At 49.6% G+C, this 24,020-nt stretch overlaps 1 protein-coding gene across 1 annotated transcript; it reads right to left on the reverse strand.

Moving 5' to 3' along the window:
- Positions 1 to 4,466: 4,466 nt before the first annotated feature.
- Positions 4,467 to 7,276, reverse strand: LOC123992240 (early nodulin-75-like). The gene is made up of 4 exons (XM_046293421.1): positions 7,112 to 7,276; positions 5,281 to 5,711; positions 5,210 to 5,213; positions 4,467 to 5,159 (listed from the first exon to the last, which is right to left on the reverse strand). The coding sequence occupies exons 1-4, from the start codon at positions 7,274 to 7,276 to the stop codon at positions 4,467 to 4,469; spliced, it is 1,293 nt and encodes a 430-aa protein (XP_046149377.1).
- Between the last annotated feature and the right edge of the window lie 16,744 nt (positions 7,277 to 24,020).

Genomic DNA, 24,020 nt, shown 5'->3' on the forward strand with positions numbered 1-24,020 from the left:
TTTCCCATCAATTCCCATTATTAAAGTGGCTGGAGTTGGGTCAGTGTCAATGACAGTGTGTTGGCAGCAGCCACTCAATGTTAGTGGTGGCTATTTAACAGTCTGATGGCCTTGAGATAGAAGCTGTTTTTCAGTCTCTCGGTCCCAGCTTTGATGCACCTGTACTGACCTCGCCTTCTGGATGATAGCGGGGTGAACAGGCAGTGATTCGGGTGGTTGATGTCCTTGATGATCTTTATGGCCTTCCTGTAACATCGGGTGGTGTAGGTGTCCTGGAGGGCAGGTAGTTTGCCCCCGGTGATGCGTTGTGCAGACCTCACTACCCTCTGGAGAGCCTTACGGTTGAGGGCAGAGCAGTTGCCGTACCAGGCGGTGATACAGCCCGCCAGGATGCTCTCGATTGTGCATCTGTAGAAGTTTGTGAGTGCTTTTGGTGACAAGCCGAATTTCTTCAGCCTCCTGAGGTTGAAGAGGCGCTGCTGCGCCTTCTTCACGACGCTTTCAGTGTGAGTGGACCAATTCAGTTTGTCTGTGATGTGTATGCCGAGGAACTTAAAACTTGCTACCCTCTCCACTACTGTTCCATCGATGTGGATAGGGGGGTGTTCCCTCTGCTGTTTCCTGAAGTCCACAATCATCTCCTTAGTTTTGTTGACGTTGAGTGTGAGGTTATTTTCCTGACACCACACTCCGAGGGCCCTCACCTCCTCCCTGTAGGCCGTCTCGTCGTTGTTGGTAATCAAGCCTACCACTGTTGTGTCGTCCGCAAACTTGATGATTGAGTTGGAGGCGTGCGTGGCCACGCAGTCGTGGGTGAACAGGGAGTACAGGAGAGGGCTCAGAACGCACCCTTGTGGGGCCCCCGTGTTGAGGATCAGCGGGGAGGAGATGTTGTTACCTACCCTCACCACCTGGGAGCGGCCCGTCAGGAAGTCCAGTACCCAGTTGCACAGGGCGGGGTCGAGACCCAGGGTCTCGAGCTTGATGACGAGCTTGGAGGGTACTATGGTGTTGAATGCCGAGCTGTAGTCGATGAACAGCATTCTCACATAGGTATTCCTCTTGTCCAGATGGGTTAGGGCAGTGTGCAGTGTGGTTGAGATTGCATCTTCTGTGGACCTATTTGGGCGGTAAGCAAATTGGAGTGGGTCTAGGGTGTCAGGTAGGGTGGAGGTGATATGGTCCTTGACTAGTCTCTCAAAGCACTTCATGATGACGGAAGTGAGTGCTACGGGGGCGGTAGTCGTTTAGCTCAGTTACCTTAGCTTTCTTGGGAACAGGAACAATGGTGGCCCTCTTGAAGCATGTGGGAACAGCAGACTGGTATAGGGATTGATTGAATATGTCCGTAAACACACCGGCCAGCTGTTCTGCGCATGCTCTGAGGGCGCGGCTGGGGATGCCGTCTGGGCCTGCAGCCTTGCGAGGGTTAACACGTTTAAATGTCTTACTCACCTCAGCTGCAGTGAAGGAGAGACCGCATGTTTTCGTTGCAGGCCGTGTCAGTGGCACTGTATTGTCCTCAAAGCGGGCAAAAAAAGTTATTTAGTCTGCCTGGGAGCAAGACATCCTGGTCCGTGACTGGGCTGGGTTTCTTCTTGTAGTCCGTGATTGACTGTAGACCCTGCCACATGCCTCTTGTGTCTGAGCCATTGAATTGAGATTCCACTTTGTCTCTGTACTGACGCTTAGCTTGTTTAATAGCCTTGCGGAGGGAATAGCTGCATTGTTTATATTCGGTCATGTTACCAGACACCTCACCCTGATTAAAAGCAGTGGTTCGCACTTTCAGTTTCACATGAATGCTGCCATCAATCCACGTTTCTGGTTAGGGAATGTTTTTATCGTTGCTATGGGAATGACATCTTCGACGCACGTTCTAATGAACTCGCACACCGAATCAGCGTATTCGTCAATATTTTTATCTGACGCAATACGAAACATGTCCCAGTCCACGTGATGGAAGCAGTCTTGGAGTGTGGAGTCAGCTTGGTCTGACCAGCGTTGGACAGACCTCAGCGTGGGAGCCTCTTGTTTTAGTTTCTGCCTGTAGGCAGGGATCAGCAAAATGGAGTCGTGGTCAGCTTTTCCGAAAGGGGGGCGGGGCAGGGCCTTATATGCGTCGCGGAAGTTAGAGTAACAATGATCCAAGGTTTTACCACACCTGGTTGCGCAATCGATATGCTGATAAAATTTAGGGAGTCTTGTTTTCAGATTAGCTTTGTTAAAATCCCCAGCTACAATGAATGCAGCCTCCGGATAAATGGTTTCCAGTTTGCAAAGAGTTAAATAAAGTTCGTTCAGAGCCATCGATGTGTCTGCTTGGGGGGGGATATATACGGCTGTGATTATAATCGAAGAGAATTCTCTTGGAAGATAATGCGGTCTACATTTGATTGTGAGGAATTCTAAATCAGATGAACAGAAGGATTTGAGTTCCTGTATGTTTCCTTCATCACACCATGTCTCGTTAGTCATGAGGCATACGCCCCCGCCACTCTTCTTACCAGAAAGATGTTTGTTTCTGTCGGCGAGATGCGTGGAGAAACCCGTTGGCTGCACCGCATCGGATAGCGTCTTCCCAGTGAGCCATGTTTCGGTGAAGCATAGGACGTTGCAGTCTCTGATGTCCCTCTGGAATGCCACCCTTGCTAAGATTTCGTCAACCTTGTTGTCAAGAGACTGGACATTGGCAAGAAGAATGCTAGGTAGTGGTGCGCGATGTGCCCTTTTTCGGAGTCTGACCAGAAGACCGCCTCGTTTCCCTCTTTTTCGGAGTCGTTTTCTTGGGTCGCTGTATGCGATCCATTCCGTTGTCCTGTTTGTAAGGCAGAACACAGGATCCGCGTCGCAGAAAACATATTCTTGGTCGTCCTGATGGTGAGTTGACGCTGATCTTATATTCAGTAGTTCTTCTCGACTGTATGTAATGAAACCTAAGATGACCTGGGGTACTAATGTAAGAAATAACACGTAAAAAAACAAAAAACTGCATAGTTTCCTAGGAACGCGAAGCGAGGCGGCCATCTCTGTCGGCGCCGGAAGTTTGCACACAGCACACAGAACCGGGACCGCCGAGTGCTGAAGAATGTAGTTCGGAAAAATCGTCTGTCCTCTGTTGCAACACTCACTACTGAGTTCCAAACTAACTCTAGAATCAACCTCAGGATAAGAACTGTTCATCGAGGGCTTCATAAAATGCGTTTCCATGGTTGAGCAGCAGCACACAAGCCTAAGATCACAATGCCCCACGCCAAGCGTCGGCTGGAGAGGTTTCAAGCTTGCTGACATTGGACTCTGGAGCAGTGGAAACGCTTTCTCTGGAGTGATGAATCACGCTTCACCATCTGGCAGTCCGACAAATGAATCTAGGTTTTGCAGATGCCAGGAGAATGCTACCTGCCCGAATGTATAGTGCCAACTGTAAAGTTTGGTGGAGGAGAAATAATGTTCTGGGGCTGTTTTTCATGGTTCGGCCCCTTAGTTCCAGTGAAGGGAAATCTTAATGCAACAGTATACAATGACATTCTAGACAATTCTGTGCTTCCAACTTTGTGGCAACAGCTTGGGGAAGGACCTTTCCTGTTTCAGCATGACAATGCCCCCATGCACAAAGTGAGGTCCATACAGAAATAGTTTGTCGAGATTGGTGTGGAAGAACTTGACTGGCCCGCGCAGAGCCGTGACCTCAACCCCATCCAAAATCTTTGGGATGAATTGGAACGCCGACTGCGAGCCAGTCCTAATCGACCAACATCAGTGCCTGAACTAATGCTCTTGTGGCTGAATGGAAGCAAGTCTGTTCCAGCATCTAGTGGAAAGCCTTCCCAAGCAGCAAAGGGGGACCAACTCCATATTAATGACAATGATGTCCACATACTTTTGGTCATGTAGTTCAAGGTTACCATTCCTTTTCAACATCCTGGGGCTTTTTCTAACACTTAAAACTAAATACATACATTTGGAGTGAATGAAATCAAACAGACACTTTCCTCATTAATTTGAAGGGTATTATGTTTTTCAATCTTTATTATTTACAATAATCAGAGGCAATAAAACGCATCATTGCTTCGTATAATTGTCTTGCCTTTATCTGATGAGGTGAAAAGCGAATTTATTTCAGAATTCAATGTTTTTCAGTTTAGGGAACTAATTCATTCAAATCTTGATGCTGTTTGTTTATCGGTCTCCAGTCTTCCCCAATATGACACACCTGGTCATGGTAGCTGCTCTGTATGGCCATCCTTCTAAACCTGACACAGAGCTCCTCTAATCAAATCACATTTTGATATGTCACATGTGCCGAATACCACAGCTCTAGCTCCCCCTTCTGGAACACATGGTAGTAGCGGTGAAACACGGGGCTGGGGGTAGGGCTGGGAGCAGGGCTGGGAGCGAGGCTGGGAGCAGAGCTAGAAATAAGGCTGGGGCTGGGAGCAGGGCTGGAGGTAAGGCTGGGAGCAGAGCTAGAAATAAGACTGGGGCTGGGAGCAGGGCTGGAGGTAAGGCTGGGAGCAGGGCTGGGAATAAGGCTGGGGCTGGGGTAGGGCTGGGAGTAGGGCTGGAGGTAGGGCTGGAGGTAAGGCTGGAAGCAGGGCTGGGGCTAGGGCTGGGAATAAGGCTGGGGCTGGGGTAGGGCTGGGGTAGGGCTGGGAGCAGGGCTGGAGGTAAGGCTGGGAGCAGGGCTGGGAGCGGGGCTGGAGGTAAGGTTGGGAGTAGGGCTGGGGGTAAGGCTGAGGCTGGGAGTAGGGCTGGGGGTAAGGCTGGGGGTAAGGCTGGGAGTAGGGCTGGGGGTAAGGCTGGGGGTAAGGCTGGGAGCAAGGCTGGGTCTGGGAGTAGGGCTGGGAATAAGGCTGAGGCTGGGGGTAGGGCTGGGGGTAAGGCTGGGAGTAGGGCTGGGGGTAAGGCTGGGAGCAAGGCTGGGGCTGGGAGTAGGGCTGGGAATAAGGCTGAGGCTGGGAGTAGGGCTGGGAATAAGGCTGAGGCTGGGGGTAAGACTGGGAGTAGGGCTGGGGGTAAGGCTGGGAGTAGGGCTGGGGGTAAGGCTGGGAGTAGGGCTGGGAATAAGGCTTAGGCTGGGAGTAGGGCTGGGGGTAAGGCTGGGAGCAAGGCTGGGGCTGGGAGTAGGGCTGGGAATAAGGCTGAGGCTGGGGGTAGGGCTGGGGGTAAGGTTGGGAGTAGGGCTGGAGGTAAGGTTGGGGCTGGGAGCAGGGCTGAGGGTAGAGTTTGGGGTAGAGCTGGGAGTAGGGCTGGGAATAAGGCTGGGGCTGGGGTTAGGGCTGGGAGTAGGGCTGGGGGTAGGGCTGGGAGTATGGCTGGGGGTAGGGCTGGGAGTAGGGCTGGGGGTAGAGCTTGGGGTAGAGCTGGGAGTAGGGCTGGGAATATGGCTGGGGGTAGGGCTGGGAGTAGGGCTGGGGGTAGAGCTTGGGGTAGAGCTGGGAGTAGGGCTGGGAATATGGCTGGGGGTAGGGCTGGGAGTAGGGCTGGGGGTAGAGCTTGGGGTAGAGCTGGGAGTAGGGCTTGGAATATGGCTGGGGGTAGGGCTGGGAGTAGGGCTGGGGGTAGAGCTTGGGGTAGAGCTGGGAGTAGGGCTGGGAATATGGCTGGGGGTAGGGCTGGGAGTAGGGCTGGGGGTAGAGCTTGGGGTAGAGCTGGGAGTAGGGCTGGGAATATGGCTGGGGGTAGGGCTGGGAGTAGGGCTGGGGGTAGAGCTTGGGGTAGAGTTAGGAGTAGGGCTGGGAATATGGCTGGGGGTAGGGCTGGGAGTAGGGCTGGGGGTAGGGCTGGGAATATGGCTGAGGGTAGGGCTGGGAGTAGGGCTGGGGGTAGAGCTTGGGGTAGAGCTGGGAGTAGGGCTGGGAATATGGCTGGGGGTAGGGCTGGGAGTAGGGCTGGGGGTAGAGCTTGGGGTAGAGCTGGGAGTAGGGCTAGGAGTAGGGCTTTGGGTAGAGCTGGGGGTAGAGCTGGGAATATGGCTGGGGGTAGGGCTGGGAGTAGGGCTGGGGGTAGGGCTGGGAATATGGCTGGGGGTAGGGCTGGGAATATGGCTGGGGGTAGGGCTGGGAATATGGCTGGGGGTAGGGCTGGGAATATGGCTGGGGGTAGGGCTGGGAATATGGCTGGGAATATGGCTGGGGGTAGGGCTGGGGGTAGGGCTGGGGGTAGGGCTGGGAGTAATTACTCCTTTTCCACAGTTTTCAGATTATTCATGAAAGGACACAACTACTGATTATAAAGCTCCCCATTACTGGCCTGCCTGTACACAAGCCTCATCGAGAGATTCATGAAGACATTTTCATCCTTATCAAAGCCATCCAATTTACTCCACATAATGAAAACCAGCAGTGGACAAATTACAGTCAGATTAGCGAGCCACAATAACTCACAGCAGAGTAGGAGAGGAGAGAGTGAGGGAAATTGATAGCAGTAATAATATTTTCAATAAAACTCTTGTTCAGGGGAGAAATGTAATTAAGCTCTATGAGTCATTCGCTCTAGCCTATAAGGAGGGATCTGGGGCAGGGCTGGAGGAGAATTTCATATAGTCTCTTTCATCATGCGCAAGTGCAAACACACAAACACAAACACACACACACACACACACACACACACACACACACACACACACACACACACACACACACACACACACACACACACACACACACACACACACACACACACACACACACACACACACACACACACACACACACACACACACACACACACACACACACACACACCAAAAATGTACATTCACTCTTGCTCATATACAGAGACAGACACACAAAGGTCAACATTCACATTCAATTCAAAGTTGTGAAGTTATCACTATAAGAGTGGCTGAGGGGGAGAAGAGTATCTGCAGGTATCCTAATCCATTTTCACAAAAATAGTGTAGCGTTTATTACTGTAAATTGCCTTCATCAGGGTTCGCAAAGCTGAGAACATTTAGCAAAAAAGAGAGTCTGTGAAAAGCTTGTATGGTAGGCTAACTGAGTTGAGAGAAGAGAGAGAGCCGCAGGGTCAATAAACAGAACTCGCTCTCCTCCATTAATAGTGTTTAAAGATGCTAGTATTTATAAACTACCCTCACAGACCACCTTACCGCAATCACTTCAGGGTTGATGCCCAGGTAGTTTCCGTTCCCAGAGCCCACATCAGAGAATGGTTTCTGGTTCAATGGAAGACAGGAAGTGACACACGCGTGGCTAAGGGGAGTGTTGAAGGGACCAGCGATCCCCTTGTACATGTGACCAATTTCCGCCTCCATACGGCAGGCGTCAGTCAGTACACACAGAGACACACAAAAACATCAATCCCATCTCCTTTAAAAATCAAGGAGCTCACTGCAGCCACATGGTGTGCGGCACAACTTACAAAGGTGAGAGAGGTCCTGGTGCCCCTCCCCTTAGGGTGAGGTTACTATGGTTAATGAGGTCAGAGGTCACTGCAGCAGGAGATTCTGAGTCACAGGCTGGCACCACATCAAACTTCCTGGGGGTTATTAGTTGGTATAGCATGGCACTTGCAACACCAGGGTTGTGGGTTCAATTCCCACGGGGGAACAGTACTAACAAATATGAAAATGTATGCACTTACTACTGGAAGTCGCTCTGCATAAGAGTGTCTGCTAAATTATTCAAATGTAAAAACCACAGAAAACACACATTTTAAGGGATAGTTCACCGAAATTACAAAATTCCATTGGTTTCATTACCCTGTAAGCAGTCTATGGACAAGGAATTTCTATCAGCATATTGATTGCACTATGCACAGGGGTAATACACTCGATCACTGCTACTCTAACTTTCGTAATGCAAATCCGACCACTACGCCATCTTGCTCCTACTGTCTAATAGGCAGAAACTCAAACAAGATGTACCAGTAACTAAAACCATTCAAAGCTGGTCTGACTAATCGGAATCCACACTTCAAGAATGTTCTGATCACACAGACTGGAATATGTTCCAGTCAGCCTCAGAGAACAACATCGACCTATACACTGACTCGGTGAGTGAGTTTATAAAGAAGTGCATTGGAGATGTTGTACCCCACTGTGACTATTAAATCCTACCCTAACCAGAAACTATGGATGGATGGCAGAATTTGCGCAAAACTGAAAGCACGAACCACTGCATTTAACCATGGAAAGTGGTCTGGCAATTGGCTGAATATAAACATTGTAGATATTCCCTCCGCAAGGCAATCAAACAAGCGAAATGCCGGTACAGGGACAAAGTGGAGTCGCAATTCAACACAAGATGTATTGTCACGACTCCCAACGAAAGTGTCTCCCCTGCCTATTCGGGCGGCGCTCGGCGGTCGCATCCAGAATGGGCCCTGTTGGTTCCACTTCCAGGCCCACCCGCTCCAATCCCCATGGAGTTAATCCAATCCATGACTTAGTGTCCATGGCAATGTTTACACATACTAACATTTGTGGCAGAAATCTTGAAACCTTTACCCCCACTCTCTTTCCAACTCTGTCTCTCCTTCTCTCCATTTACATCTCTCTCTTAACAGTGAATCCAAAAGTATCAACTCTCTCTCTCCATAGCTCTATTTCTTCCTCCCCATCTCTCTGTTACTCCATTCTCATCTACCCCCTCCATCTCTCTCATACATGTGGGTGCATAGGTCTCTCCATCCCGCCCCATCTCGCTCTATGTCTCTCCCTCTCCCGCTCCCTCTCCCTCCCTCATCTTGGTCTCTCTTTCCCTCCCCAACTTTCTCTCTCTCCCTCTCTCCATCCACCGTCACTCTCACTCCTTCCCCCATCTCTCCCTTCCCTACCCCTCCCTCCCCATCTCTCCCTCCCCATCTCTCCCTCCCTTCCTCCCCAACTATCTATGTATCTTCCTCCCCTCCCCATTTCTCCAACTCGCTCTCCATCCCACCCCATCTCTCTCTCCTTCCCCCATCTTTCTCGCTCACTCCCTCCACATCTCTCTCTTTCCCTCCCCATCTCCCTTTCCCTTCCCATTCTCTATCCTTGTCCCTTCCCATCTCTCTATATCTTTTCCTCCCCATCTCTTGATCTCTATCCCTCCCCATCTCTCTGCCCCTCACTCCCCCTCACTCTCCCACACCTCTCAATTTTCCCATGCTCTATCCTTGTCCCTTCCCATCTCTTTATATCTTTTCTTCCCCATCTCTCGATCTCTCACCCTCCCCCATCTCTCTCTCTCCCTGTCCCACCACCTCTCTCCCCCTCCCACCTCTCTCTCTCCCTTCCCCATTGCTCTTTTCCACCCCATCTCTCTCTCCCTCCTCCATCTTTCTCGCTCACTCCCTCCACATATCTCTCTCTCTTTCCCTCCCCATCTCCCTCCCAATCTGTCTCCCCCCCTCTCTCTCTCCCACTCTTCCCATTCTCTATCATTGTCTCTTCCCATCTCTCTATATATTTTTTTCTCTCTCTCTCTCTCTCTCTCTCTCTCTCTCTTTCTCTCTCTCTCTCTCTCTCTCTCTCTCTCTCTCTCTCTCTCTCTCTCTCTCTCTCTCTCTCTCTCTCTATCTCTCTCTCCCTCCCCATCTCTCTCCCTCCCCCTTCCCTCCACCTCAACCCCCACCTCTCAATTTACCCCTCACCCCACCCCTCTCTCTCCCCCTCCCCCATCTCTCTTTCTCCCATCTCTCTCTCCATCCCACCGATATCTCTCCTTCCCCCAACTCTCCCCCTTTCCATCCCTCATCACTCGAGCTCCCTCCCCACCTTTCTCTCCCTCCACCACTCTCTCTCTCCAATCCCTTCCCATCTCTCTCTTTCACAAATCTCTGTCTCCATCCCAACCCTCTCTTTCCCTCCCCAACTCTCTCGCTCTGTCTCCCATCTCTCCCTCTCTCCATCCCCCATCACTCTCACTCACTCCCTCCCCATCTCATCTCTCTCCCTTCCCTTCCTCTCCCTCCCAATCTCTCGCCACCTTCCTCCCCATCTCTCTATCTCTCTCTCTTCCCATCTCTCCATCTCACTCTCTCTCCCATCCCATCCCATCTCTCTCTCCCTCCCTCCCCCATCTCTCTGTCTCTCTTCCTCCCCATCTCCCTATCTCTCTTCCTCCCCATCATCCTCTCTCCCTCACTCCCTCATGTCTCTCTCTTTCTCCCTCCGCACATCTTTCCCTCCCTTCCCATCCCATCTCTCTCTCTTCCCATCTCTCTCCCTCCCGCCCCATCTCGCTCTCTCCTCCCTCCCCTCTCTCTTTATCTCCTCCCTCCCTCTCCATCTCTCTCTCCCTCCCTCCCCGCCGATCTCTCTTCCCCATACCTCCCCATACCTCTCCCCTATCTCTCTCCAGCTCTCTCACTCTCTCTCACTCTCTCTCTCCCCCATCTCTCTCTCCTTCTCCATCTCTCTCTCCCCCATCTCTCCCACTCTCTCTCTTGTTCTCACTCTCTCCCCATCTCTCTCACTCGCTCACTCCCTCCCTCTCTCCCTCCCCTTCAGGATGATGGAAATCCATCACTATCTGCAAAATAAGAGAGAGCGAGAGATGGAGTGAGAGGGAGAGATGGTGAGAGAGAGATAGAGCGAGAGAAAGAAGAGAGAGAGTGACAGGATGTTACGGATACAAGTACCCTGTGTGTGTATCCTGTGTGTGTGTTTCTTTTCTCTCCTTCTCCCCTCACAGGTGAAAATCATCACTCCCCAATCAGTCACCAATCCAATCATCAATCCTCCTGTTACCTACCCAATCACAGTTCCTTTCCCTTGGTTTAAAAACCCCATCAGTTGTTTGCTCTAGAGCTCAATCTCTCTGTAAATGCCATGTCTGTAGATCTCGCTGTTTCACTCTCTTTTGTTTCAGCACCTCCATAGCATTTTCATCACCTGTGAGTATTGTTTTGGTTATGTTTTTTTTTTTTTGCTGGTGGGAAAAGGGGAAACCAATACAAGTCGCCCATGGGCATACACTACCCGTAGGTAGACTTTGTTAAATACACTAGTTCGAACTGGGCGGACCACCCACTGTATTTTTGGTTCGTTAGTTAGCTGTTGTTAAAGTAGGCTAGTCTAGCTTAGGGGTGTTTTTGAATACTTATTATTTCTTTCCTTGGGTCCAGCTCAGCCCCTTTTCCTGCTCCCCCCATTACCGTGTGTTTACAAATGAACCCTGAGTTTGACGGTAGATTTCAGTAGTCGTGGTTATTTCGTTCTCACTTTTACTTTGTCACAATTATAATTTGCATGAGTTATGTTACGGGTCTCATTACCACCCCCCACCCCCACCCCTAGACTGTCGGGCCAAAAGGGATTCGTAACACAGGATATAATGGAACTTCAGACACTGCTCAACCTGTGTCCTACCTAGCAGGAACAGATCACAACATTCTACACCACTTTCTCTTCCATCAAATCACAGGCCCTATTGATAACAACATGCGAAGGAAGGCACACACACGATCTGGGCTCTCATCCTCCTCCTCTCAGATGAGGAGTATTAACCTGTCAATGGAGCCGCTCGGCTGTGTCCAAATCAATCCAGAACCAGACAGCTTTGTTACGCTTCAACGCTCAACCACACACACACACTCTCACCAATTGAATAGAAAGACAGCTCAATGTTTACTGATTCATTACGATTGCCTGACGACTTCCTGTTAAATTATTACTGCAGAGGACACAAAGATATCTTCAAGTCGGCCTAACCTATCACTCTAGATAACATATGTCAGAAATAATAACACAGTATAATCCTACAACTATCAGTTACAGCACTATTTATTTCTACTGAAGAAACAAAGACCCTCAAGACCGCCTACTACTTCATTACAAAACATAGACGTCCCTCACGACACTTCATCACAAACATATTACAAACCATATCAGTATCACAAACGCTCACTCAACACTGCCTACTTCACCACAGCTTCAGAGACAGGGATATCTACAGTGTCTATTATATATAAAACAAGCTGTGACACAATGGGTAGGCATTGTTATAGAAATACACGGAATGTGTGAAACACAGGAGAGAGTACAGGAATACTGGGAAAAACAGGGTTCTTACTTGAAAATGGCCTAATTCAAAGAATGTTACTGTAACTAATCTGTTGTACACATGATGTGTGCTGTACCTGCCAGACCGTTTTGTTGTTTGTTTGTGTGTCGTAAATAAAAAGTATAAGAAAGAGAATCCTGGTTAAAAAAACAAATCCCATATGGAGAAGTTCCTTATCATTCTATTAGGCACGTAGACAAGCTCACGGTGCTGTCTGTCTGTAATTCATCTTGTGTCATAAGAGAGGCTGTTGCTAATGGCACCCGTGCACTGCAGGCACAGAGGAACAGATGAGGTGTCGCATGTAAAGCCACCCCCCTCTACTCCTGTCGCATCTGAAGCAGCCGCCCTATCAGCATGTCACAGTAAAAGCTGCCCCCGCCTGTCAACCAGTCTTGTACTGACAGTGTCTCCCGAGTAGCTGTGACAGGGAACAACGTCACACAAACATATGAAACATTGGGACTTCTCTTGTTTTCCATTCTCCTCTTTCCTCTTTCTCCATCTGTCTTTGTATTTCTTTCGTTAACTCACCATGAATGAAAATAAACAGTCTTCAAACTCAACTCGGTCTATGAGAAGGAGCTCTCCACGGTAGAGTTTGTATGTGTCTGGGTCTCTTGTGGGACACTAAACATAATTGTGAGGGCCTCTCCAGCAGAGAAAGGACTTAAATATAACTAACCCTCCCATTAGAAGGAGAAACCTTAATACAAAGACGTGAGCACATAAAATCACACCTCCTTATCCTCAAACATTTCAATTAGACTGCTACAGTAGTACTCTCACAGAAATTCTGAAAAGCTTTTTCACTGCAGTGGTAGAGAGAGAGACCGGAAAACCGAGACAGGGAGACCGAGACAGGGAGACCGAGAGACCGAGACACCGAGACCAGACAGGGAGACCGAAACAGGGAGACTGAGACAGAAACAGGGTGGGCAAGCCTCCTGGGTGGCGTAGTGGTTAAGGGCGCTGTACTGCAGCACCAGCTATGCCACCAGAGACTCTGGGTTTGTGCCCAAGCCCTGTCGTAACCGGCCGCGACCAGGAGGTCCGTGGGGCAACGCACAATTGGCCTAACCATCCGTGTTAGGGAGGGTTTGGCCAGTAGGGATGTCCTTGTCTCATCGGGCACCAGCAACTCCTGTGGCGGGCCGAGCGCAGTGCACGCTAACCAAGGTTGCCAGGTGCACAGTGTTTCCTCCGACACATTGGTGCGGCTGGCTTCCGGGTTGGATGCGCACTGTGTTAGGTTGTGTATCGGAGGACGCATGACTTTCAACCTTCGTCTCTCAACCTTCATCTCTCCCGAGCCCTACGGGAGTTGTAGCGATGAGACAAGATAGTAGCTACTAACAATTGGATACCACGAAATTGGGGAGAAAAGGGGTAAAAAAGAAACAGGGTGGACAGAAGAGAGAGGATGGGGAACAGACAATGTTCTGTGAGAAAAGAAAGCAAATAGAAGCCATTTACGTCCCCATCATCAACCCTACCCTCACTGTCCCCGTCCCCCATCATCAACCCTACCCTCACTGTCCCCGTACCCATCATCAACCCTACCCTCACTGTCCCCGTCCCCCATCATCAACCCTACCCTCACTGTCCCTGTCCCCCATCATCAAGCCTACCCTCATCTACCCTACCCTCACTGTCCCCCATCAACAATCCTACCCTCATCTACCCTCCCCTCACTGTCCCCCATCATCTACCCTACCCTCACTGTCCCCCACCATCAACCCTACCCTCACTGTCCCCGTCCCCCATCATCAACCCTACCCTCATCTACCCTACCCTCACAGTCCCCGTTCGCCCATCCCCATCATCGACCCTACACTCACAGTCCCCGTCCCCCATCATCAACCCTACCCTTATCTACCCTACCCTCACTGTCCCCGTCCCCCATCATCAACCCTACCCTCATCTACCCTACACTCACAGTCCCCGTCCCCCATCATCAACCCTACCCTCATCTACCCTACCCCCACAGTCCCCGTTCGCCCATCCCCATCATCGACCCTACACTCACATCCCCATCATCGACCCTACACTCACAGTCCCCGTCCCCCATCATCAACCCTACCCTCATCTACCCTACCCTCACTGTCCCCCATCAACAATCCTACCCTCACTGTCCCCGTCCCCCATCATCAACCCTACCCTCATCTACCCTACCCTCACTGTCCCCGTCCCCCATCATCAACCCTACCCTCATCTACCCTACCCTCACTGTCCCCCATCATCTACCCTACCCTCACTGTCCCCCATCATCAACCCTACCCTCACTGTCCCCGTCCCCCATCATCAACCCTACCCTCATCTACCCTACCCTCACTGTCCCCGTCCCCCATCATCAACCCTACCCTCATCTACCCTACCCTCACTGTCCCCGTCCCCCATCATCAACCCTACCCTCATCTACCCTACCCTCACAGTCCTCGTTCGCCCATCCCCATCATCGACCCTACACTCACAGTCCCCGTCCCCCATCATCAACCCTACCCTTATCTACCCTACCCTCACTGTCCCCGTCCCCCATGATCAACCCTACCCTCATCTACCCTACACTCACAGTCCCCGTCCCCCATCATCAACCCTACCCTCATCTACCCTACCCCCACAGTCCCCGTTCGCCCGTCCCCATCATCGACCCTACCCTCATTGTCCCGTCCCCCATCATCTACCCTACCATCACTGTCCCCGTTCCCCATCAGCGACCCTACCCTCACTGTCCCCGTCCCCCATCATCAACCCTACCCTCAGTCCCCGTTCTCCGTCCCCATCATCAAGCCTACCCTCACAATCCCCGTCCCCCGTCCCCATCATCTATCTTAACCTCACAGTCCCCGTCCCCCTTCATCTACCCTACCCTCACAGTTCCCCCTGTCCCCTTCATCTACCCTACTACCTCACAGTCCTCATCATCCACCCTACCCTCATCATCTTCCCTACCCTCACAGTCCCCATCCCCATCATCTACCCTACCCTCACAGTCCTCATCCCCCCATCCCCATCATCTACCCTCATCTACCCTACCCTCACAGTTCCCCCCTGTCCCCTTCATCTACCCTACCACAGTCTCAGTCCCACGTCCCCATCATCTACCCCACCCTCATAATCTAACCTACCCTCACAGTCCTCATCCCCCATCCCCATTATCTACCCTACCCTCAGAGTCCCAGTCCCCCCATCCCTAATCATCTACCCTACCCTCACAGTCCCCGTTCCCCTGTCCTCATCATCTACCCTACATTCACAGTCCCCGTCAATTCAAATCAAATGTATTTATATAGTCCTTCTTACATCAGCTGATATCTCAGTGCTGTACAGAAACCCAGCCTAAAACCCCAAACAGCAAGCAATGCAGGTGTAGAAGCATGGTGACTAGGAAAAACTCCCTAGAAAGGCCAAAACCTAGGAAGAAACCTAGAGAGGAACCAGGCTATGAGGGGTGGCCAGTCCTCTTCAGGCTGTGCCGGGTGGAGATTATAACAGAACATGGCCAAGATGTTCAAATGTTCATAAATGACAGGCATGGTCAAATAATAATAATCACAGTAGTTGTTGAGGGTGCAACAAGTCAGCACCTCAGGAATAAATGTCAGTTGGCTTTTCATAGTTGATCATTAAGAGTATATCTACAACTCCTGCTTTCTTTAGAGAGTTGAAAACAGCAGGTCTGGGACAGGTAGCACATCTGGTGAACAGGTCAGGGTTCCATAGCCGCAGGCAGAACAGTTGAAACTGGAGCAGCAGCACGGCCAGGTGGACTGGGTACAACAAGGAGTCATCATGCCACCCGACACATAAACTACTGCAGCATAAATACTGGAGGCTGAGACAGAAGGGGTCAGGAGGCCCCATCCGATGATACCCCCGGAGAGGGCCAATCAGGCAGGAAATAACCCCACCCACTTTGCCAAAGCACAGCCCCCACACCACTAGAGGGATATCTTCAACCACCAACTTACCAGCCTGAGACAAGGCTGAGTATAGCCCACAAAAATCTCCGCCACGGCACAAACCAAGGGGGGTCACCAACCCAGACAGGAAGATCATGTCAGTGACTCAACCCACTCAAGTGACGCACCCCTCCTAGGACAACATGGAAGAGCAACAGTAAGCCAGTGACTCAGCCCCTGTAATAGGGTTAGAGGCAGAGAATCCCAGTGGAGAGAGGGGAACCGGCCAGGCGGAGACAGCAAGGGTGGTTCGATGCTCCAGAGCCTTTCCGTTCACTTTCACACTCCTGGGCCAGACTACACTCAATCATATGACCCACTGAAGAGAGGAGTCTTCATTAAAGACTTAAAGGTTGAGACCGAGTCTGCGTCTCTCACATGGGTAGGCAGACCATTCCAGAAAAATGGAGCTCTATAGGAGAAAGCCCTGCCTCCAGCTGTTTGCTTAGAAACTCTATGGACAATTAGGAGGCCTGCATCTTGTGACCGTAGCGTACGTGTAGGTATGTACGGCAGGACCAAATAGTAAAGATAGGTAGGAGCAAGCCCATGTAATGCTTTGTAGGTTAGCAGTAAAACCTTGAAATCAGCCCTTGCCTTAACAGGAAGCCAGTGTATGGAGGCAAGCCCTGGAGTAATATGATCAATTTTTTGGTTCTAGTCAGGATTCTAGCAGCCGTATTTAGCAATAACTGAAGTTTATTTAGAGCTTTATCCGGTTAGCCGGAAAGTAGAGCATGGCATTAGTCTAACCTAGAAGTAACAAAAGCTTGGATTAAATTTTCTGCATAATTTGTGGACAGAAAGTTTCTGATTTTTGTAATGTTACGTAGATGGAGAAAAGCTGTCCTTGAAACAGTCTTGATATGTTTTCTTCAAAAGAGAGATTAGGGTCCAGGGAAACGCTGAGGTCCTTCACAGTTTTATTTGACACGACTGTACAACCAAGTTGAATTGTCAGATTCAACAGAAGATCTCTTTGTTTCTTGGTACCTAGAACAAGCATCTCTGTTTTGTCTGAGTTTAAAAGTAGAACGTTTGCAGCCATCCACTTCCTTATGTCTGAAACACAGGCTTCTAGTGAGGGCAATTTTGGGGCTTCACCATTTTTCATTGAAATGTACAGCTATGTGTCATCCACATAGCAGTGAAAGTTAACATTATGTTTTCAAATGTCATCCCCAAGAGGTAAAATATATAGTGAAAACAATAGTGGTCCTAAAATGGATCCTTGAGGAACACCGAAATTTACAGTTGATTTGTCAGAGGACAAACCATTCACAGAGACAAACTGATATCTTTCCGACAGATAAGATCTAAACCAGAGTTCCTCAGTTCGGTAGTTAACTGATTTTTGTCCTCTGATGTCCTTGGGTAGTTAAAGTGAGTCTGGATGGGCATCAAGGATTCTTTGGGTTGTCTGAGAATTTATAGCATGACTTTTGATGCTCCTTGGTTGGGGTCTGAGCAGATTATTTGTTGCGATGGCAAACATAATAAAATGGTGGTCCGATAGTCCAGGATTATGAGGAAAAACATTAAGATCCACAACATTTTTTCCATGGGCCAAAACTAGGTCCAGAGTATGACTGTGACAGTGAGTAGGTTGCCGTAGCAATTTCCTTTATTACTAAATGAGTAGAGTGACAAACCACACACCAGTCAGAGTTATACTTAAATTTAATCTTTAATAATATGAGCTTCACCATAGCCCTGTGTCTCTCAGATCAATTCAGTGTCTATAAATGAGTTCTGAGAGTCCCCAGAGTCGAATACAAAGAGCTTTTATAGCTAAGATACACCCCTCTCAACTTACATGACGAACCACAGAACTTTTCACAAAGGGCCTTTTACTTGAGAAAGGAGTATCCCATAGCCAGATAGCATTAGCTATAAATTATCATTGAGTTTGGTCTCTAAGACGAGGATCTAATCTCGTTCCTGGTATTCCGTAGTACAAAAACATAACCTCACTATCAGGAATGCTCTTTAGGCTTTATTGGCCAAATACATCATAAATCTCCCCTGTCAGTGCTATCTCCTAGAGGCCCATCATCAGTGGAACACTGAACACACAATAGTCGACAGATTATATTCTGTCGAATAAAACAACCATTCTAATGCAATGCAAATATTATAATAATCTTACAAACACTATAACATAATCTTGCAATTGTCCACGACATGGTCCCGAGACATGTTGGACAAAACCCACTGAGTCGATGATGGCTCCGAAAGCCTTTTGGAGTGGGTCTGTGGACTTTTAAATGTGAATATTACAGTCACCAAAGATTATAATATTATCTGCTATGACTACAAGGTCTGATAGGAATTCAGGGAACTCAATGAGGAACGCTGTATATGGCCAAGGAGGCCTGTAAACAGTAGCTATAAAAAGTAGAGTAGGCTGCATAGATTTCATGACTAGAAGCTCAAAAGACGAAAACATAATTTCTTTTGTAAATTAAAATGTGTTATCGTAAATGTTAGCAACACCTCCGCCTTTGTGGGATGCACAGGGATATGGTCACTCGTGTAACCAGGAGATGAGGCCTCATTTTACATAGTACATAGTCATCAGGCTTACAAGACCATGGTGCTTGCCTACGGAGCTGTGAGGGGAACGGCACCTCAGTACCTCCAGGCTCTGATCAGGCCCTACACCCAAACAAGGGCACTGCGTTCATCCACCTCTGGCCTGCTCGCCTCCCTACCACTGAGGAAGTACAGTTCCCGCTCAGCCCAGTCAAAACTGTTCGCTGCTCTGGCCCCCCAATGGTGGAACAAACTCCCTCACGACGCCAGGACAGCGGAGTCAATCACCACCTTCCGGAGACACCTGAAACCCCACCTCTTTAAGGAATACCTAGGATAGGATAAAGTAATCCTTCTCAACCCCCCTCAAAAGATTTAGATGCACTATTGTAAAGTGACTGTTCCACTGGATGTCATAAGGTGAATGCACCAATTTGTAAGTCGCTCTGGATAAGAGCGTCTGCTAAATGACTTAAATGTAATGTAAATGTAAATCTTCAGATTAGCCTTAACGTCGGTAGCCCTGCCCCCTGGTAAACAGTGTATGATCGCTGGATGATTCGTTTTAAGTCTAATACTGGGGGTAATGGAGTCGCCAATGACTAGGTTTTTCAATTTGTCAGAGTTAATGATGGGAGCCTTTGGCCTCTGTCTCAGACCGGTTGAAAATTTCCGGCTGAATGAGCGACGGTTGGAGGACTTAAATGTAAGAGTAAACCAGAGAAGGCTCGCTGGATGCCTCTGACAATGACTAGGTTTTTCAACTGGGAGCCTTTGCTTATTGGGGAAAACCGGTTGAAAATTTCTGTCGGCTGAATGAGCGACACCGGTTGAGCATTCCTACAGCATTTCCCTCCAGAAGCCATGAGAAAGTTGTCTGGCTGCGGGGACCGTGCGAGGGCATTTGTACTATCTGTAGTTACTGGTGGCACAGACGCTGTTTCATCCTTTCCTACACTGAAATTACCCTTGCCTAACGATTGCGTCTGAAGCTATCCTCCCCATAAGGGGATCGTTCTCCTGTATATTATGAGTACAGCGACAGCAATTAGAAGCATCATGTTAATGTTACTACTTAGCTTTGGCTGTTGGAGGTCCTGACGAACCATGTCCAGATAAAGTGTCCGGAGTGAAAAAGTTGAATGAAAAAAAAAGTTGAGTGAGGGAAAGAAACCATAAACCGTAATTAAAAAGTAAAAACCATAAAGTTGTCAGGTAGCAAAGTAAGGTTGGCAACAAAATGCACAGCAACACGTAAACAAGTCTGCAAGTTGTGACCGTCCCCCCAGCCCAATCATCTACCCTACCCTCACAGTCCCCGTCCCCCAGCCCCTATCATCTACCCTACCTTCACAGTCCCCGTCCCCCTGTCCCCATCATATTTCCTACCCTCACTGTCCCTGTCCCCATCATCTACCCTACGCTCACAGTCCCTGTCCCCATCATCTATCCAACCCTCACAGTCCCCGTCCCCATCATTTACCCTACCCTCACAGTCCCCGTCCCCCCAGCCCCTCTCATCTACCCTACCCTCACAGTCCCCGTCCCCCTGTCCCCATCATATTTCCTACCCTCACTGTCCCTGTCCCCATCATCTACCCTACGCTCACAGTCCCCGTCCCCCTGTCCCCATCATCTATCCAACCCTCACTGTCCCTGTCCCCATCATCTACCCTACCCTCACAGTCCCTGTCCCCCAGCCCCTATCATCTACCCTACCTTCACAGTCCCCGTCCCCCTGTCCCCATCATATTTCCTACCCTCACTGTCCCTGTCCCCATCATCTACCCTACGCTCACAGTCCCCGTCCCCCTGTCCCCATCATCTATCCAACCCTCACAGTCCCCGTCCCCATCTATCCGACCCTCACAGTCCCCGTCCCCCTGTCCCCATAATCTACCCTACCCTCACAGTCCCCGTCTCTATCATCAACCCTACCCTCACAGTCCCCGTCCCCATCATCAACCCTACCCTCATCATCTACCCTACGCTCACAGTCACGTCCCCATCATCCACCCTACCCTCATCTACCCTACGCTCACAGTCACGTCCCCCGTCCCCATCATCCATCCTAACCTCATCATCTACCCTACTGTTACTGTCCCCCATCCCCATCATCTAACCTACCCTCGCAGTCCCCGTCCCTCTGCCCCAATCATCGACCCTACCCTCATCATCTACCCTGCCCTCACTGTCACTGTCCCCCATCCCCATTATCTTCCCTACCCTCACAGTCCTCATTATCTACCCTACCCTCACAGTCCCCATCCCCATCATCTACCCTACCCTCACAGTCCCCATCCCCCGTCCCCATCATCTACCATACCCTCACTGTCCCCCCCTTCCCCATTATCTATCCTACCCTCAGCATCTACCCTACCCTCACTGTCCCCGTCCCCCAGTCCCCTCAACACACACACACACACACACACACACACACACACACACACACACACACACACACACACACACACACACACACACACACACACACACACACACACACACACACACACACACACACACACACACACACACACACACACGATGTAGATGTACCATAGCCCCCAGGCTGAGGGAGAGGTCTTCAAAGGCAGTGTGAATGTCCACATGAGGAGGAATACCTGACAACACAAATAAACCATTGCCTTAATGGTATACCTTTAAACACCAGCACTACTAACATTAGTTATCCAAACACCAACAAGTATAATGGTTTGTAAATGACCTCTGAATAACTGTTCATTTCCAGTTCAACACACGAGTTTGATTCCACAACAGCATTGATACTGCCTTTACTGTCTACTTTCTGACTGCAGAGGTCTGCTGCCTCTGTGTGGTTAAACAGAGTACTACAGCTGCTGGATGAGATGAGATTACACTCACCTTGTCCAGAATGGTACTGGTTCACAGTCAGCTAGTCTGGCATGACGTCTGTGTGTCTGTGCCTCACACACTTCTCCAGCACTGTGACACACACCTCGAGAAGACCTGGGAACAGGACCACAAACATTGAGAGTATATTCACTGAGTATATTCCAACACCGCAATCATGGTCATAGGGACTGAGAGACACAAACACCTCCAGGTAACAGTTTGTTTTTGTCCACAATGCTGTTTTGTTGTAGCGAAACTAGTAACCATAATGCTTCACTCTCCTGTGCCTCAGGGCTTTCTGCAATGAAAGACAAGCAAGTTAAACAACAGCCATCAGCCAGTGACTCATACCTGCATAGCCACTGACAGTTGGTTGATTGGTTGCCTGGGGACCAGATGGTGACTTTCTAATACACCATTTGGAACACTTTTGGTAATTCAGCAGATGTTCTAATCGAAAGCAACTTACATGAACATTTAGTGTTAAATGCTATGCTCAAGGGCACGCCAGAATTTTCACCTAGTCGGCTCGGGGACTCCAACCAGCGACCTGTCGGTTCCTGGTCTTAACTGCTAGGCAAGCAGTACCTGCGGTGTGACCGTGTTAGATTCTGGAAATGGTCCTCTACAAGCTGATAAGTTGAATAAAACATTGTAGATTGTCCGTGGTATTGGTGCCTCGGCTGCTCTAATGACTTTTAATAACACTTCTAGCGTTGTGTGGGTTAACTTTTTTTAAATCACAGATAGGACACATGGAAATTAATTTCCTTAGGCATTAATCATGGGAAAATATTTTTTATTTTATTGTGACACGGCATCAGTGAGAGTAGAATTGGTCCACTGTGCTACTAGGATGGAGCAAATACGCCGTATTTTATATGCAAGTTCCTTAAATATGCTGAGAATATTCCAAAGCCAAGCAACTATCCTGCACCATTCCGGGAACGTTGTGGGAAAGTCATGTGTAAAATAACCATAGAACAAGCACGCTCTCACCAAGCTTTAAGAAACAGATGGTTCTCAGAATGTTATGTGCTAGCGAGGATGCTTCTGTTCTGTCCCATCACTAGCTACAGAGTAATATGGGTTAAAGGATATGGACAGGTCTCCCACTGTCCTCTCATCCATGCGGTGCATTCGGGAGCAGTGGCGTGTCTATATCTCTCTCTTTGTCGCTTTCTCTTTCTCTCTTTGTCTCTTTCTTTCCCTCATTCTCTCTTTCTCTCGTGAATTTATACAGATTCACTATTTGCATTCTCCTCCAGTTAGTGTGTGTGTCTGAGGTCCACATGGCTCCGCGCTTCTGACAGATACATATTTCTCTAAGAGGAGTCCAAAATAGAGAACAGGATTACCCCCAAATTCATGAGACATGGGGAAGTCAACAGACCTTGACCACCATTCCACGATGAGACATGGGATGTCAACAGGCCCTGACCACCAATCCACGATGAGACACGGGGATGTCAACAGACCACGACCACCATTTCTTGATGAGACATGGGATGTCAACAGACCCCAGCCACCATTCAATGACGAGACATGGGGATGTCAACAGGCCCTGACCACCATTCCATGATGAGACATGGGGATGTCAACCGGTCCCGACCACCATTCCACGATGAGACATTGGGATGTCAACATACCCCGACCACCATTCCACGATGAGACATGGGGATGTCAACAGACCCCGACCACCATTCCACGATGAGACATGGGGATGTCAACAGACCCCGACCACCATTCCACGATGAGACATGGGGATGTCAACAGACCCCGACCACCATTCCACGATGAGACATGGGGATGTCAACAGACCCCGACCACCATTCCACGATGAGACATGGGGATGTCAACAGGTCCCGACCACCATTCCACGATGAGACATGGGGATGTCAACAGGTCCCTGACCACCATTCCACGATGAGACATGGGGATGTCAACAGGCCACGACCACCATTCCACGATGAGACATGGGGATGTCAACAGACCCCGACCACCATTCCACGATGAGATATGGGATGTCAACAGGCCCCGACCACCATTCCACGATGAGACATGGGATGTCAACAGGCCCCGACCACCATTCCATGATGAGACATGGGATGTCAACAGACCCCAACCACCATTTCATGATGAGACACGGGATGTCAACAGGCCCTGAGCACCATTTCATGATGAGACATGGGATGTCAACAGGCCCTGACCACCATTCCATGATGAGACATGGGGATGTCAACAGACCCCAACCACCATTCCATGATGAGACATGGGGATGTCAACAGGCCCTGACCACCATTCCACGATGAGACATGGGATGTCAACAGACCCCGACCACCATTCCACGATGAGACATGGGGATGTCAACAGACCGCGACCACCATTCCACGATGAGACATGGGGATGTCAACAGACCGCGACCACCATTCCACGATGAGACATGGGATGTCAACCCAACCACCATTCCATGATGAGACACGTGGATGTCAACTGGCCTCGACCACCATTCCACGATGAGACATGGGGATGTCAACAGACCCTACCACCATTTCATGATGAGACACGGGATGTCAACAGGCCCTGACCACCATTCCATGATGAGACATGGGATGTCAACAGACCCTGACCACCA

This window comes from Oncorhynchus gorbuscha, linkage group LG13 (genome assembly GCF_021184085.1).
Source record: "Oncorhynchus gorbuscha isolate QuinsamMale2020 ecotype Even-year linkage group LG13, OgorEven_v1.0, whole genome shotgun sequence".
NCBI lineage: Eukaryota > Metazoa > Chordata > Actinopteri > Salmoniformes > Salmonidae > Oncorhynchus > Oncorhynchus gorbuscha.